The 15,305-nt window shown below is 44.7% G+C and overlaps 2 protein-coding genes across 2 annotated transcripts; both read right to left on the minus strand.

Moving 5' to 3' along the window:
- Positions 1 to 888: 888 nt before the first annotated feature.
- On the minus strand, positions 889 to 2,780 carry LOC120308281 (metabotropic glutamate receptor 7-like). Its single transcript, XM_039344143.1, has one exon. It carries the CDS (start codon positions 2,026 to 2,028, stop codon positions 1,324 to 1,326), a length of 705 nt encoding a protein of 234 aa, XP_039200077.1. The 5' UTR covers positions 2,029 to 2,780; the 3' UTR covers positions 889 to 1,323.
- Positions 2,781 to 6,930: 4,150 nt separating this feature from the next.
- Positions 6,931 to 8,756, minus strand: LOC120308282 (endogenous retrovirus group PABLB member 1 Env polyprotein-like). The gene is made up of 2 exons (XM_039344144.1): positions 7,193 to 8,756; positions 6,931 to 7,099 (listed from the first exon to the last, which is right to left on the minus strand). Exons 1-2 carry the CDS (start codon positions 7,560 to 7,562, stop codon positions 6,981 to 6,983), a joined length of 489 nt encoding a protein of 162 aa, XP_039200078.1. The 5' UTR covers positions 7,563 to 8,756; the 3' UTR covers positions 6,931 to 6,980.
- Between the last annotated feature and the right edge of the window lie 6,549 nt (positions 8,757 to 15,305).

Genomic DNA, 15,305 nt, shown 5'->3' on the forward strand with positions numbered 1-15,305 from the left:
GGAAGGAAGGAAGGAAGGAAGGAGAGAGAGAGATAGCAACAACATATCCCATTCTCTCAAGGTGTCGAAAAAAAAAACACTGACTTCAAGGTAATTGCATCTATATTCCTTCTTTCTTAGATGAAAAGGCATTTGACTGCCAGAGAGTCAGGTTTATATCTCGCTCATCGGAAGTTGTTTCATCCAAGGAAACGAAAGGGGTGGGGTGGAAGGGCTGTTGCAGATCTTGCTCTTATTAGAATATTAGTTCTTAGTAGTACACACATAAATAAGAAGCTGGCTATGGGGAAATGTTTCCGTAGAAGACAGGAGAAAAGGAGGCCACGCTGATACACACAACCCACGATGTGCATGCTGCATATCTAGCACACTATGGTTTTGTTTGTTTTTTAAATCCCATGTTCTCCATCTATCCCTCATCACAAGGAATGTGTTTAGCTTTCTGAGAGTTAAGTGACATTTTGATGGTTGCGACTGACTAGAAATAGTAAGAAAACGACAGTTGTTCGTGAGTCTATGGCATCCGGTTGAGATTGTTCTGCTCAATACAGTTTTGATTTGTGCAGAATACACTTGAATAGGCCTCCCTTAGGATCAGAATGTGCCTCCACGCAGCAAACACACCGCTCATGCTACAGATTGTGCCCAGGTTACTTTAGGCTCGGAATTTAAAAGGGAACAGCCACGAAGTAAATGAAAAAGCCACACTGCCAATAGGCCTATTCCCTTGTTCCGAAGGGTTAGCAACCCCAATTCCAACACAATTAATAGGCAGCCGGGAAAAGGCTGAATCCAGGAAATTGTCTAGGAAAACATTATCAACATTTTGTATGCTCCAGAATTTAAAAATCAAAGCCTGCCGTTGGTACCCAGATTGCTGTCTCCGACCAAACAATAGTTCCCCTGATGTAAATTTCAGTGAAGCCAGGCTCTCGCATCTCCCGCGCATTTGTCCTCCATTCTATCCTCTCAGTCACAGACCCGAACGGACAATCTGTGAGCTTGAATCACAGACTGCTTGTAACTGGGATCGTACATCCAGAGGCAGCCTCGGAAAAAAGGGTCGTTGCAGGGAGAGTGCACTCGAGAAGGGAAAGCCAGCGAAAGAGAAACTGGGGAACAAATCGATAAGCAAAACTATCCGGAGGTGGGAGTGTGCGCTCCGGGATCAAGGCACAGCATGCAAACAAGTCAGTGGTCCGCCTGCGTTCCTCCACCCTCTACCCCAGAAATAAGTGCCATCACCCCAGAAGTGAGGTCGTCGCGGAGGGACAGAGAAAAAGATAACCAATCTGACTTCCAGGCCCCCCCTAGAAGTCAGCTCTAAGGCTGCCAACAGCTCAGTGCAGTCGCGGAAACGTGAACTGAAACGCCTTTGCTCGCGCTCGGTTTATCTCTTCCTGCTCCGCGGTGCAACCGCGCCTCCATCAAAGCCCTGGGTCTCCCGCCCGGCGCTCGGCTCTCGCCAGCCACCTGCTGCTGGAGCTGCCGCCCGAGCACGCGTCCTACCTGGAAGAGTCTGAGGATGTTGGCCACCATGATGGAGACGGAGCTGGCCGAGGCGCCGATGACCCCCAGCACCTTCTCGGGCTTGACGAAGACGGGCGGCTCGCCGTTGGTGCAGCGCACGTCGGAGGTGTCCTTCTGGATGAGCGCCTGGACGAAGGTGAGCGACTGCTCCAGCGCGTAGGTGTCCCGGGAGCAGGTGTCCAAGATGCGGGCGCCCAGGGTGACGTTGGGCAGCAGCTCGGGGTCGCTGTTGATCTGGTCCAGGGCGTAGAGCATGGCCTCCAGGCGGTGGACGCCGTCCTGCTGCTGGATGTCCCCGCAAGGCACGCCGCTCGAGCCCCGGGCGTGCACCGGGAAGAGGCCGCCCAGGGTGATGTCCCCCTCCAGGCGGATGGAGTGCGGCGCGTACATCTCCTGGCCCCGCGCCCCCGCCCAGCACAGCCACTCCAGCAGCAGGCACCAGCAGGGCAACTTCGGCAAAGTCAGCGGCTGCACCCCGCGGAGCCCCGGCCCGAGCATGGTGCCCGGCGAGAGCGGAGAAGGCGGCTGAGCCGGCGGAGGAGGACGCCAAGGAGCGGGCAGGGCAGGGCAGGGCAGGGCAGGGCGGAGCTGCGTTGGGTGAAGAGAAGCGCCCGATCCGGCGGGGTCCCTCCGCGCGCCCCCCTGCGATCGGCGAGGATTCCCCCGGGGGCGGAGAACGTCGAGGCGGGGAAGAGAGTCGAGTCCAGTCCGGCGCCTGCTGCCGTCGGCGCTCTGCCCGCCCGCGCTGCCTTTCCTGCCGCAGCTCAGCACTGGGCGAAGGGGAGGCTCGGCTGTCGCTTTAAAAGCTTGCTCGGCTCCTCTCCGCCTCCTCTTCTCGTGCTTTGCCCACCTCCTTCGCGCTCGCCCTCCTCTTCGCTCCTCTCCCCATCCTGGCCCGCCTGCCTCCCGCGCGTCATTACGCAGAGATGCGGCCGAGGTAACCGCCGCTCGGCGGGGGAAGCCAAGGCGAGGCGCAGCGGCGGCGGAGGGGAAGCTTCAGGGGTGCCTGGCAGCGGGGGACGGACGGCGACGCGCTCGCCGGAGGGAGGCAGGCAGCCAGCGACTCTCCCCTGTCCCCGTTCCCGGAGAGTCGCGCGATTTTCTCTCTCACCCACCTGTTATCAGCTTATAGATATATCTGGGCCTGAAAAGTACGTTTGTGACCTAATATATGATGCATTTTTAAAAAGTCGAGCCCAGAAATCAGGTATCTGACAGGTAAGCTGGACAACATCATCTGAGAAAGGAACTCCGCCCTGTTGTTTCTGGAGAGCCCCCCTCCGCCCCCAACCATTTTCTCTCCGTCCAGTTGATAATAAATTCACAACATGCAAGGGGGCAGTGCACCATCCCAAAATGTAAATCACCTGGGACCGGAGGCCAATGCACCACTAATGTTCATTTCAGGTATTAATTTTTTGTGTTACATCTTTGGCCGTCAAATAATTAGATCTCGCAGTGCCTGCCGTCACAAAATGGAACAAAATGTTAAACTATTTTAAAGAATCCTCTTTGAATGTGGGTCATGAAGGTTTAAACCACCTTTCATCAAACCAACAGCCTTAATGAGAGTAAAAGCACCTGAAATGCTACAAAATGAATCACAAGGCACAAAATTTGCAAGGGATCTTGGGATTCGCGTGGCATGCCTAATATTAAAAAGTGCTATTGAAAGAAATACCTCTGATGCAGAATTATTTTTGAAAATGTGCTGAGCTAGAATCAAGTTCTCTCTCTGGATCAGAATTGCCCCTTTTTTATCTAGAAAAAAAGATTTGGGCAACCTGTTACTTTCCAGATTGAGCTGTTGAGCAAATCAGTGTGGCCAGATCTGGTTGCAGACTTTTGCTCATTGCATACAGACGTGTTTAAAGAAAATTAATAATTTTCATTCACATCAGGTGTAAATATATTGAATTAAAAGTAGGTTACTTCTGAGCAAGCATATATAAGTTTTTAATGTTATAATATGTTAGATAAACTCTTAAGATGCTATTCAAATTCAACATGGCTCTTATGAATGTAGATGGTATAGTTGAAATTTTGGAATCCTCAGACTTATTCAGCACAAGGCTACTTGGAACAACATTCTGGAGAGAAACAATTAGCAAATGATTTCTGTTCTAGGCAGAAAAAGCTTAGTGATATAATATGGTACTGAGGGTCAGAATTCATGTTTTTCATATATGTAATAATCGTTCCCTCACTATTTTGGGGGGGAAAAAAGCCCTGCCAGGAACATAATTCCTACAACTGTGATGTCACCAGCCCCAGGCATTTTCTGCATCCTTAGGATGGTGCTGTAAAAGCACAATTTCATACAAACGTGGGAATTCTATGTTTTCTAAGTTTGAATTTAAAATTGTACTTATATTTTGTCTTTTAAAATTGCACGATAAAACTTAAAATGTCCTATAAATAAATACATTTGAAAACAATAAATATCATGTTTTCCAACTTTAAATTTCTCAACCTTGGCAACTTTAAGACTTGTGGCTTAAAGCTGGCTAAGGAATTCTGGGAGTTGAAGTCCACAAGTCTTAAAGTTGCCAAGGTTAAGAACCCTTGCTAGGTCTTTGCTGGCTGAGGAATTCTGGGAGTTGAAGTCCGTAAGTCTTAAAGTTGCCAAGGTTGGGAACCCCTGGTCTAGGTTCTCAAGCTCAACTAGGAGAAATTATGTTTATTTATGTACAGGTTTGGGCATCTTGGTATAGAAAAGGACTTAGCTTCTTGTTCCTTATTTTAAAGCCTGACATCTAGATAGCCAGGGTATAATGCAGATTAAAAATGCAGATGTAAAGGAAAGAAAAGTTGAAGGGAATGGGATCCGCCACGTACATGTACATGTCTGCCAGGTGAGTGAACGTTGCATAATTAGAGCAGAGCATGTAAAAGCTAAAAGTTTTCTACTTCAAGAAACAAATATTTGGGGAACTTCATTAGAGACACATAATGTGTGAGGTTTTTATGTAGGAAAGAACTCCCCAGAATGTTTAAGACAACTGCAGTAGCTTTAAATCCTAGGGATGTGCACGGCCCTCAACCTGTTTTCAGAAATCCACTGCAAGTTATTAGTTTAGGCTTCTAAGAAACACAAGTAATCTTTTGTGGGCAGGAAGAAAGAAGTCATCCTCCTCATTCCCCAAATCATTAGAAAGAGTTTCAAGCTGACTCATGATCATCCTCACTGCTGATGTTGGCCTCATGAGCAAATCAGGTTGGAATCATAACCAGATGAACTAATTCTAAAGCAACATTGACAGAATCTTGCAAGTATGACAGTACAATTCTTTCCCCCCCACCTGTCTCCTTTAAAGCCCAATAAATTAGGGAGAGTCTCTCCTGAACCTCTTATCCCTCCCATTATCCAACTCTAGGCCTACTCTTATCTGACTGTTCCCTTGGCAGCATCTTTTTCCCCAGTCTCCCAAGGTCTTTCCCATATCCCATTGTAGCTGATGGCCTAGGCCAGTGTTTCCCAAACTTGACAATTTTAAGGCATGAGGACTTCAACTCCCAGAATTCCACAGCCAGCAACGCTGGCTGTGGAATTCTGGGAGTTGAAGTCCACATGCCTTAAAATTGTCAAGTTTGGGAAACACTGGCCTAGGCCACTGTCTCCCAATAATTTAAAGTAGCACTACCTATCCCAAATCCTGCTTTATTTCAGGGTTCATTTCTCCTGTCTAAAGATATTCTTCACCATTATAGAAAGACTGCCTGATGATAATCCCTGAAGGTGATGTACTTTTGTACCAGAAACCTTTGTTTGTTTGATAATAGCCCAAGAATAACATTAACAGTTCTTTCATAATTATGCTCTTTTCTTGTCAACCACATTTTTCATAGCTCTGTTGTGCTAGACACATTATTTTCAGAAAGGTGTTCAAATCTTTTTTTTTTTAAATGAGATACAAGGAGTTATATCAAATGTTAGTACATATTAGAAAGAAAGAAAAAACAGAAAAACAACCAAGAATCCAGCTAAAGGGTAAACAAATAAAGCTGCAGAAATGGCCCTTGAATGGACCACAGCAGTGCCCTACTTGTTCCACTTTGCTGCCAGCCTCTTTGAAAAGGGTGATAGGAATAATTTCAGAACGTGAGGTGATTTAGCAGTTCCAGCCAAAAACAAATCCATTTTCAAACAAATCAACGCAGCATACTCACTGGAGGCTCAAAGGAGCACGCTTAAATTATCCTACTTCAGACACAGTGTAAGAAGACGTAGCTCTAATTAGGCTATAATGTTGGAAAAGTAGAAGAAATGAGAAGAAGAGGATGACCAGCAACAAGATCAATGGACACAGTTACAGTAACAATGTGGGAGAACCTAAAAGGCCAGACCATCAGGGAGAAAATCTATCTGTAGAGTGGCTAGGAGTCAACAAAGACTTGATGATACATTAATGAAATAGCAGTGCAGTCCCATGATTGTCTGAAAACTGAAGGGAGGGAGACGTTTTGGAATTTGTTTTTTGTTTTTTTTGCTCCAAACCCTCTTTATTTTCCCAAAATAAGCCTTTTTTGTTTTCACTTAGAATAACTCAGAATAACAAAGATGGAAGGGACCTTGTAGGTCATCTAGTCTAACCCCCTGCTCAAGCAGGAGACCCTATACCATTTCTGACAAGTGGCTGTCCAGTCTCTTCTTGAAAGCCTCCAGTGATGAAGCACCCACAACTTCTGATGGCAAGCTGGTTCCACTGGTTGATTGTTTTCATTGTCAGAAAAAAAAAATCCTTATTTCTAGGACGGTTAATCTCTTCTTGATCAGTTTCCATCCATTGTTCCTTGTCTGGCCTTTGAGTGCTTTGGAAAATAGGTTGTCCTTCTCTTCTGTGTGATAGTCCTTCAAATACTACTAATGCTTTATAGAGTGGAACTAGTACCTCATGTGATCTTGATTCAATCCCTCTGTTAATGCAATTTAGGATTGCATTGGCTTTTTGGGCTGCTGCCACACACTGCTGGCTCATCATTTATGTGATTGTCCATTAGGACGCCAAGATCCCTCTCACAGTTGTGGGTTTTCTCGCGCCCAGCGGTCTCCCATGGGTGTTGAAGAACAGACACGTACACGTGGTTTCCTCGGGATGGGAGCCTCAAACAAAGCCGAAGCATCCCTTTTATTGTGTTATCAGAAGGCGGGTTTATAAGCACCTGGTGACCACCTTACACCAACCACATTTGTCATGACACAGCATATTAGCATATTACACGTGCTAACTTTGTTTTGCACACGCTACTATACAGCTGTTGCACACGGCACTAACAAACACCAAAACAACATTCCCTTGCACCGCACGGCACAAACTTGTTTTTTCACTTTTGACTTCCTCATACCTTGGCCTACTGCAGCTGATGACTCAGCCTAACAGGCCAGATAACCCAATGACTCCAACATCTCCTACTTTTCTGTTTTATTTAAAAAATAAGGAGGTTGCGCTTTATAGGAAGTCATCCTCAGTGTCGCTTGGCAAAGTGAAGGCTGGTTTAGTTAGCAAGGGTTGCTGAACTGCAGTGATAGGTGTAGTTACTAAATTGACCTGTTGGTGGGTGACAGTTCCTGAGGAAAAATTTTTAAACATCATAAACAAAGAAGGCAAACATTGAATACAACAACATATCAGAACTAAAATAACTACAATAGTTATATTACCAGAAACTAAAGATCGCAGCCAGGTTCCGTCAGGTAACCAAGACCATAGGGCATCCCAAATGTTTATTGCGCCAGATCCGTCAGATTGTAATGGATCATGACGAACCATGTCTTCCATATGCTCAATGGTACCTGTGATATTGGCTTTGTAATCAGAGATATAAACACAACAATGAGAATGGATTAAGGCACATACTCCTCCTTTCGAGGCAAGGATAATGTCTAAAGCATAACGGTTTTGTAGAACAATCTCTCGTATTTCTGCCACTTCCTTGTTTAACAATTTGGTAGTCTGAATGGTAGCGTTGAACATGTGCATAGTCCAGTTATTTAATGCATAGATGTCTCTGTAATTCATGGCTACCCCCATAGATGGAAATATAGATCATGCAATTTGCGTTCCTGTACTGCCAGGTCCTCCCAGGCCATTTTCTAGATCTCTTCGATTGCGCAAACGGCCTGAAGGTGGCTGATCTGAAACAAAAACTGAGGGAGCAAGAAAGCCCAATGTACAACGGCCAGACCACCGTGGGGGTATACGTTGATATGCCCGCCGGCCACAAAGCATCCATACATTACTTAATATATTTGTAGTCGTGTTGGAGCTTTGCACAGTTTGGCGAGCCATGGCTCTTACAATACTGCAAAGGAAGAGTGTGGACATCGTGTCTGTGTTGCCGGGGTGACATCCTGTTGATAGCGAGCATCCAGTTATTTGATAGGTACACATATAATCAGAAAAGTCATCGAGGGGTTCAAAAAGAGGAATTTTCTTAAATGGATGTGGTCTAGTCATGTTGTTTGAAAGTTGAAATGTGATGTTACAATATGGGTATCTGCCTACTAAAACAGAGTTTTTAGCAGTGTTCTTATATTCCCAACAAAACGCTGCTTTTTCCTGGATTCTGCTTCCTATTGTATATACCGTATAATTCACCATAGCATTGGAAAGAGTCCCTCTAGACCAAGGAAATTGTTTCCAACCAGTTGTATTAAAAGGCACCGCATGCATAAAAAGTCCCCCCTCCTCCAGGGTTGGAATATGCATGCACATCCAACACTCAGTCTTGTTCAAAAGGCGAGAAATATTCTGCACATCTTTCATAAAAGAGTTGTGGGCCCAGGGTCCATGGTCATCTGATGTCTGGTTAGGATGGTGGAGATTGAACCAAATAAGGGCGAACACAGCGAGCTGGAGTCCAAATGATTTTGCCATGATCATCTACTGCAGCGTAGCCTCTCCCCCAGGTGATAAGCTCTGCAGGACCTTTCCACGTGGGGTCTGGAAGCCGTCGATAGTAGACTGGAGGTCTTGAAGTAGGGGGAGGGACTGTTGAAAAATGACGAGAGGCAGCTGTTGATGGTGGATCGCCCGTCAGATTTAAAAAGTTCAGTGTATAAAGGCACAAGTTAAGGATGTTTTGCACTGCTGGGAGGCCAGGGGCGATTTTCCCCTTTTCATTTAAATATCGATTGAGAGCTGTTTTTAATGTTTGATTTGCTCGCTCAACCAAGGCTTGACCTTGGCTATTATACGGAATGCCAAATTTATGAACAATGGACCATTTTGTACAGAATTCTGCAAAAGCAGAGCTAATATAAGCAGGTCCGTTGTCTGATTTAAGTTCTTTGGGGCGTCCTAACAGTGCAAATGACCGAATACAGTGATTGATAACATGTTTTGTGGCCTCACCCCTCTGGGGGGAAGCCATAATAAAGCCAGAATATGTATCAATAGAAACATGAAGATGTTTCCATGGGGCAAAGGGAGGATATTGAGTAACATCCATTTGCCAAATTTGACAGCTCTCCAAGCCACGAGGATTTACTCCTAGTGGTATTGAGTGTGCTTGCTTGCTACAGGTTGGACATTGCTGAATGATGGCAGTAGCTTCAGCAGCTGAAAGATTAAATTGTTTGATTAATGCTTTCTTGTTCTGATGGAAATAGGAGTGACTTTCCCAAGGGGTTAAAAAAGTGAGTGGCATATTAAGAGGTGTTTGTGAGGCGGCAGCATCGGCAACATCATTGCCTTCTTGGAGTGGACCTGGAAAAGGCTGATGGCTACGAATATGGGCAACAAAAAATGGGTGTTTCCGATCGTTTATGAGATGTTGCAAGTCCAAAAATAATGTTAACAGATCCATGGAGACATTTGGTGCTAAATAAGAATCAAAAATGGTTTTGACAATTTGGGTAACATATAAACTGTCCAGGATCAAATTAAAGGGTTGATCTTTAAAATGAAAAAATGCCATTGTGGCTGCCACTAACTCAGAGCGCTGAGCTGACGTCTGTGGGGGGGTGATTTTTGTACACCACTTACCCTCCTCTTTCCAAGCACAGGCTCCATGAGTCTTGCTGCCGTCTGCAAACACCGTTATTGCTTCTTTTAAAGGGAAAGAAACATAAGGAGATTGCCATTTAAATGGGACTGTTTTTAATAAAAAAATGCGAGGATCTGATGGTGGATGACAAGACACTTCTCCTGGCCAATCAGCAAGTGCTTGCTGCAAAGATTCATAATTGGCCAACAAACTTTCCCAAGCCGTTAGCGAACAAGGGATATATAAAAAGGATGGTTCAACACCCCCTAAAGCCTTTGCCCTAAAGCGAGATTTTGTTATAAGCTGAGCAAAGAGCGTATGTTTCTGTGAAATGGTGTTCTTTGGGGTGTGAGATAAGTGGATCCATTCTACAATCATCATTTTTTTGTTAGACACGATCTGAGCCAAAGCTGCTGTAGGAAGGTCAACAGTGTTGAAAATTAGCATAGAAAAAGGCATATTGGGCTGAACACGATCGACCCATACTTTTGACAATGCATGTTGAATGATGTCACAAGTTTTAAGTTGTTGTTGAGTTAACACGATCTTATCTCCTGGATTTTTTCCCTGCGTAAGAGCAGAGAACAATGGAGCCAATTGAGAGGTGGTTAGTCCCATGTAGGGACGGGCCCAATTAATTGATCCTAAATATTGTTGAAGTTGGACTAAGGTTGGGCATGGTGGAAGACACAACTTAGACAGCTGAGGCTCGGCGTGTGAGGCTAAAAGCTTGTGGCCCAAGTACAGAAAGGGGTGTTTAAGCTGAATTTTTTCAGGTGAAATAAAAAACCCATTTGTTTGAAAAATGGAGGTTAGAACAGGCAAGGTTGCTGATACTGTACCTGAGGGCCCTGGAGCTGCCACTAGAATATCATCCATATAATGGTAAATTTTAAAATGAGGAAACTTGTCCCGATATGGTCTTAAAACCTGATTGACAACATATTGACATATTGTAGGACTGTTTAGCATTCCTTGAGGCAAGACAGTCCATTGATATCTGGCTGTGGGCTTGGAGTTATTCATTTCAGGCACAGTAAAAGCAAATAGGTGTTTGTCCTCTGGGTGTAGTGGAATAGAAAAAAATGCATCTTTTAAATCTATAACCATAAGGTCATAGTCTTTTGGTATCAAATTAGGATTAGGTAAACCGCATTAGAGCGCTCCCATGGGGCGAATGATCTTATTGATAACCCGGAGATCACTTAAAATTCTCCATTTTCCAGATTTTTTCTTTATGACAAACACTGGAGTGTTATAAGGACTCAATGAGGGTTCAATGTGTTTTAACTCTAATTGTTGATCTACCAATTGCACCAGAGCGGCTAATTTTTCTTTGGTTAAAGGCCACTGATCCACCCAAACTGGGGTGTCAGTCAAGAGGTTTAACTTTATTAATTGAGACATCTTAATCCAAAATTAATTTTGCATTGAACTGACTCATCAAATCCCGACCCCACAGATTAGTATGAAGTGGAAGAATGACAGGTTTAATGTGGGCAGTGACTGATGTTTCTTCTGAGGTCACAGAAAGCCAGTGTTTGCTCACACGTGCGTGTTGGACTCCTCCCACTCCCCGAACCGACGGTGCGCTGTCGGTCTGCCACTCAGAGGGCCACTCCTCCTCTCTTATGACCGATACATCAGCTCCGGTATCTAGAATACCAAAAAAGGAGCGTCCATTGACTTGAAAGGCCATAGAGGGGTGGAACTTTTGAATTTCTTGCTCAATGGCCAAAACTTGTGGTTGTTGGGGCACAGGGACGGCAGTTGCCACTACTGTTCCCTCAAAAACAGTCATGGGAGTGTTAGGGGTAAATGCCAAAGCGACTGATGTAAAGTCAGCTGGGTCTTTCAAAAATGGCATAGCCATTACTCCCTGCATAATAAAGTCACGGTGAGGAAACACTAACAGAGGGGTGTCACAATCAGGGGGAAAAGGGACAGCCGGCTGGATTGGCAAAAAATATGACAGCCCAGATAAACCTGTGGTTATTGTCTCAGAGGCCACCAGGACAAAATGATAAGGTTCAGCCTTTGAGGCGGGGCTAGCTGAATGCCCCAGCTCTAGTTTCCCGGTTCCTGGGAATCAGCGGGCATGGGGTTGGAGCGACACTGGTTTGCCCAGTGAAACCCCTTTTTACAGCGCGGGCAGACAGTTTTTGGTCTGGCTCCTACTCCCCTGCTTTTATTTGCACCCCCTCCTGGGGCCCGGCACTGATTTTTAAAATGACCAGGCTTCCCACAATTAAAACAGTTACCAGCTTTACCCTCAGTTTGCCCATTACTTCCTGCTTTTTGTAAGGCCATAGCCAAAGTTTCCATGTTAAATGCATTGGTCCCCACAATTCTACAGGCTTGAATATATTCTGCCAATCCTGCATCAGGTTTGCTCATTAAGGGCTGCAGGATTCGTTTGCAGTCCTCATTGGCATTTTCAAAGGCAAGTTTCTTCAACAATTCCTCGCAGGCTATATCATTTGTGATTTCCCTAGAAATGGCCTTTTGTAACTGATCCACAAATTCCCCATAAGACTGATTAGGCCCTTGAAAAATCTTTACAAAAGAGCCTTTTGTTCCCCTTTGTGGGTCATCTACTCTAGTTAAAGCAGCTTTAGCAGCTAGAGCTGAATGGGAATAGAACAAAGGGTTCATTGCTTGTTGATTCCCCAGGTAAGTGTAATTCCCACTTCCAGTTAACTGGTCTACAGTGGGTGCATTACGGCCAGGCCAAGCTGAAACGATCTTTTGACATTCCTTTTTCCATTCTGATTCCCAAACCACATATTGAGAAGATGTTAAAATCATATTGAATAGCCCTTTCCAATCTTCAGGCAACAAAAAAAAACTAATAGCCATGTGACCTATCAGACCCAAGGTATAATGGCTAGAAATCCCATAATTTGATGCAGCTTGCTTAATTTCCTTAATATTTTTTATAGGAATTGTTTCATATCTGCGATTGCCTGTGATGGGATCAATAAAAACAGGCGCACAAAATTGATATTCTTCAGGTTGCAGTTCCCCTTTTTTATAAGCTTCGGCCAGTGCCCTGGAGATGGCGCTGGCCGGGGAAGGTAGCACGTTGGGGTTTCTTTGTTCTTTTCCTCCTTCCTGTTTTGGCGCGGAAGGTTCAAAAGACACATCGGCTTGATAAACTGCCAAAGAGGATTTTTCTTCTTCACTCTGTCCCTTTTTTAACTCATTGGGCTTTTCAGAGTCATAAACTGCCAAGGAGGATTTTTCTTCTGCACTCTGTCCCTTTTTTAACTCACTGGGCTTTTCAGAGTCATAGGCAGGCGGGGAGTCTACAGGCTTTTCAGAGTTATAGGCAGGAGGGGGGTCTACCCTCCCCTTCTCTGTTTTCATGGCATCTTCATGGATTTGGAGACATTCAATTACAATTCGCCATGTAGACAAAATTTTTGCAGGGGCACGAGGGGATTCATGAAAATACTTTCCTAATTTAACCCACACAGACATTTTTAGGGATCCTCTTTCGGGATATGCAGGGCAATTTTGATATACATATTTTAAGAGGAGGATCAAATCCCTTTTAGTGGGAAGCGGCAAATTTTTCCCATTGTTTTTCAAAATAATTATTGATGACTTGGTCAATTCCCTAAGTTCTGAGAGGTGCGCAACCTGAGGCTTAGAGAATGTTGTCCCCATACTCACGGTAATGTTTTGGGAGGGTGCTTCGTCTAGCTCTGACGACCGGCCCTGAGTTGCAGTAAGCTCTTCCGCTGAGTGAGTAAGAGGAGACGTGCTCAAAAACTTGAATCACGTCGGGGTCACCATTTGTGGGTTTTCTCGCGCCCAGCGGTCTCCCATGGGTGTTGAAGAACAGACACGTACACGTGGTTTCCTCGGGATGGGAGCCTCAAACAAAGCCGAAGCATCCCTTTTATTGTGTTATCAGAAGGCGGGTTTATAAGCACCTGGTGACCACCTTACACCAACCACATTTGTTATGACACAGCATATTAGCATATTACACGTGCTAACTTTGTTTTGCACACGCTACTATACAGCTGTTGCACACGGCACTAACAAACACCAAAACAACATTCCCTTGCACCGCACGGCACAAACTTGTTTTTTCACTTTTGACTTCCTCATACCTTGGCCTACTGCAGCTGATGACTCAGCCTAACAGGCCAGATAACCCAATGACTCCAACAACAGTTATTGTTATTAAGCCAGGTTTCACTTAATTTGTATATGTACTTTCTTTTTTCTTGTCTTACTTCTCTACTTTGAGTTTCATTTTGTTAAATAGGGCCCAATGTTCCATCTGGATCTTGAGCCTATCATCTAGGATGTTGGCTATTACTGCCAGCTTAGTACCATCTGCAAATTTGATGATTTCCCCTTCTATTCCCTTATCTGAGTCATTTATGAAGATATTGAAGAGTACTGGGCCTAAGATGGAACCTTGTGGTACCCCACTGCTTACTTCCCTCCATGTAGATGTACTACCATTAAGGATTACTCTTTGAATACAGTTTGTCAGCTGATTACAAATCCATTTGCTATCTATCCCACTGTTTTCTAGCTTACCAAGAAGCAAATTGGGGTCTACTTTGTCAAATGCCTTACTGAAGTCTAAGTATATTATGCCCACAACATTTCACTGGTCTACTAATGTAGTCATTTTGTCAAAGAATGAAATAAGATTGGTTTGGCATGATCTCTTTTAAAAAAAACCATGCTGGCTACTAGTTATAACTTTATTTGTTTCTAGATGTTTGCAGATCTGTTTTTGATTATCTTTTCCAATATCCTCCTGGGTATTGATGTTAGGCTGATTGATCTGTAGTTTCCTGGGTCTGATTTTTTTTCCTTTTCCAATCCTCAGGTACTTCCCTGGTGCTGCAGGATTTTTGAAAGATATGGTGCAATGGTTCTGAGATAACATCTGCCAGCTCCTTCAGAACTCTCTGAGCCCACTTTAAAGGCAAAACAGGGACAAACATAAATAATAAAAAGGCATTAAAAGCATTAAGTATTAAAAACTAAGCATTAAAATAGGGGCCCCCAACCTGTGGGCTATGTCCCACTACCAGTCCATGGCCTATTCACAACCGGGCCATGTGAGTGGTTGGCTGGTGCACATGTGTGCAAGTGCACAGCCACACTCACGCAAGCGTTGTGTGTGCTTGGAGCCTCACTCACGTGAGTGTTATAGATGCTTGTGGCCCCACTTGTGTGAATGTTGCAAGTGCTCGGGATCTCACTCGTTCAAGCATTGCGGGCACTCACGGTCTCGCTTGTAGCCTCACTTGCGCAAATGTCATGGGTGCTCTCGGCCCCACTTGCCTGAGCAATGGGTACTCATGCATATGTGCGCACACATACTTCTGTGGCTCCCCCAGCCCCATCTCCGGGCTGCTAATCTGGAAAGGTTGGGGAACTCTGCATCAAACACATCAACAAGAATGCTGTTAAGAATATTTGTAAGTGGAACTTTGTGATCAGCATCATATCCAAAGTTACAAATTTATCCTTCTCCTTCTCCTGCCTGTCTTTATTGTTTGTGTGTTTGTGTGTGTGTGTGTGTGAAATGCATATCAAATGCCAAGTGTACATACACACACACACACACACACACACACACACACACACACAGAGCAAGAGTCAGTTTCTAGTGCCCTCTCATCATTATTTCTAGCAATTTAAGCAAGGGAGCCTTTTAGTTGTGAGCCATTGTTAGACAACTGAAGATTGTAAACCCTGCTGATTTACCACAAAATGCCAATAGATCTATCCCAGTCTGCCCAATA

This window comes from Crotalus tigris, unplaced genomic scaffold (assembly GCF_016545835.1).
Source record: "Crotalus tigris isolate CLP2741 ecotype Arizona unplaced genomic scaffold, ASM1654583v1 scf7180000017892.488125, whole genome shotgun sequence".
Classification (NCBI taxonomy): domain Eukaryota; kingdom Metazoa; phylum Chordata; class Lepidosauria; order Squamata; family Viperidae; genus Crotalus; species Crotalus tigris.

What these genes read in the sequence shown, in the direction of transcription:
- LOC120308281 (XM_039344143.1), bottom strand. Translation starts at nt 2,028, where the DNA reads ATGCTCGGGCCGGGGCTCCGCGGGGTGCAGCCGCTGACTTTGCCGAAG.
- LOC120308282 (XM_039344144.1), bottom strand. Translation starts at nt 7,562, where the DNA reads ATGGGGGTAGCCATGAATTACAGAGACATCTATGCATTAAATAACTGG. An exon ending in GCTGCGATCTTTAGTTTCTG is followed by an intron (nt 7,100 to 7,192) that starts GTAATATAACTA and finishes ATTTTTCCTCAG; the next exon opens with GAACTGTCACCCACCAACAG.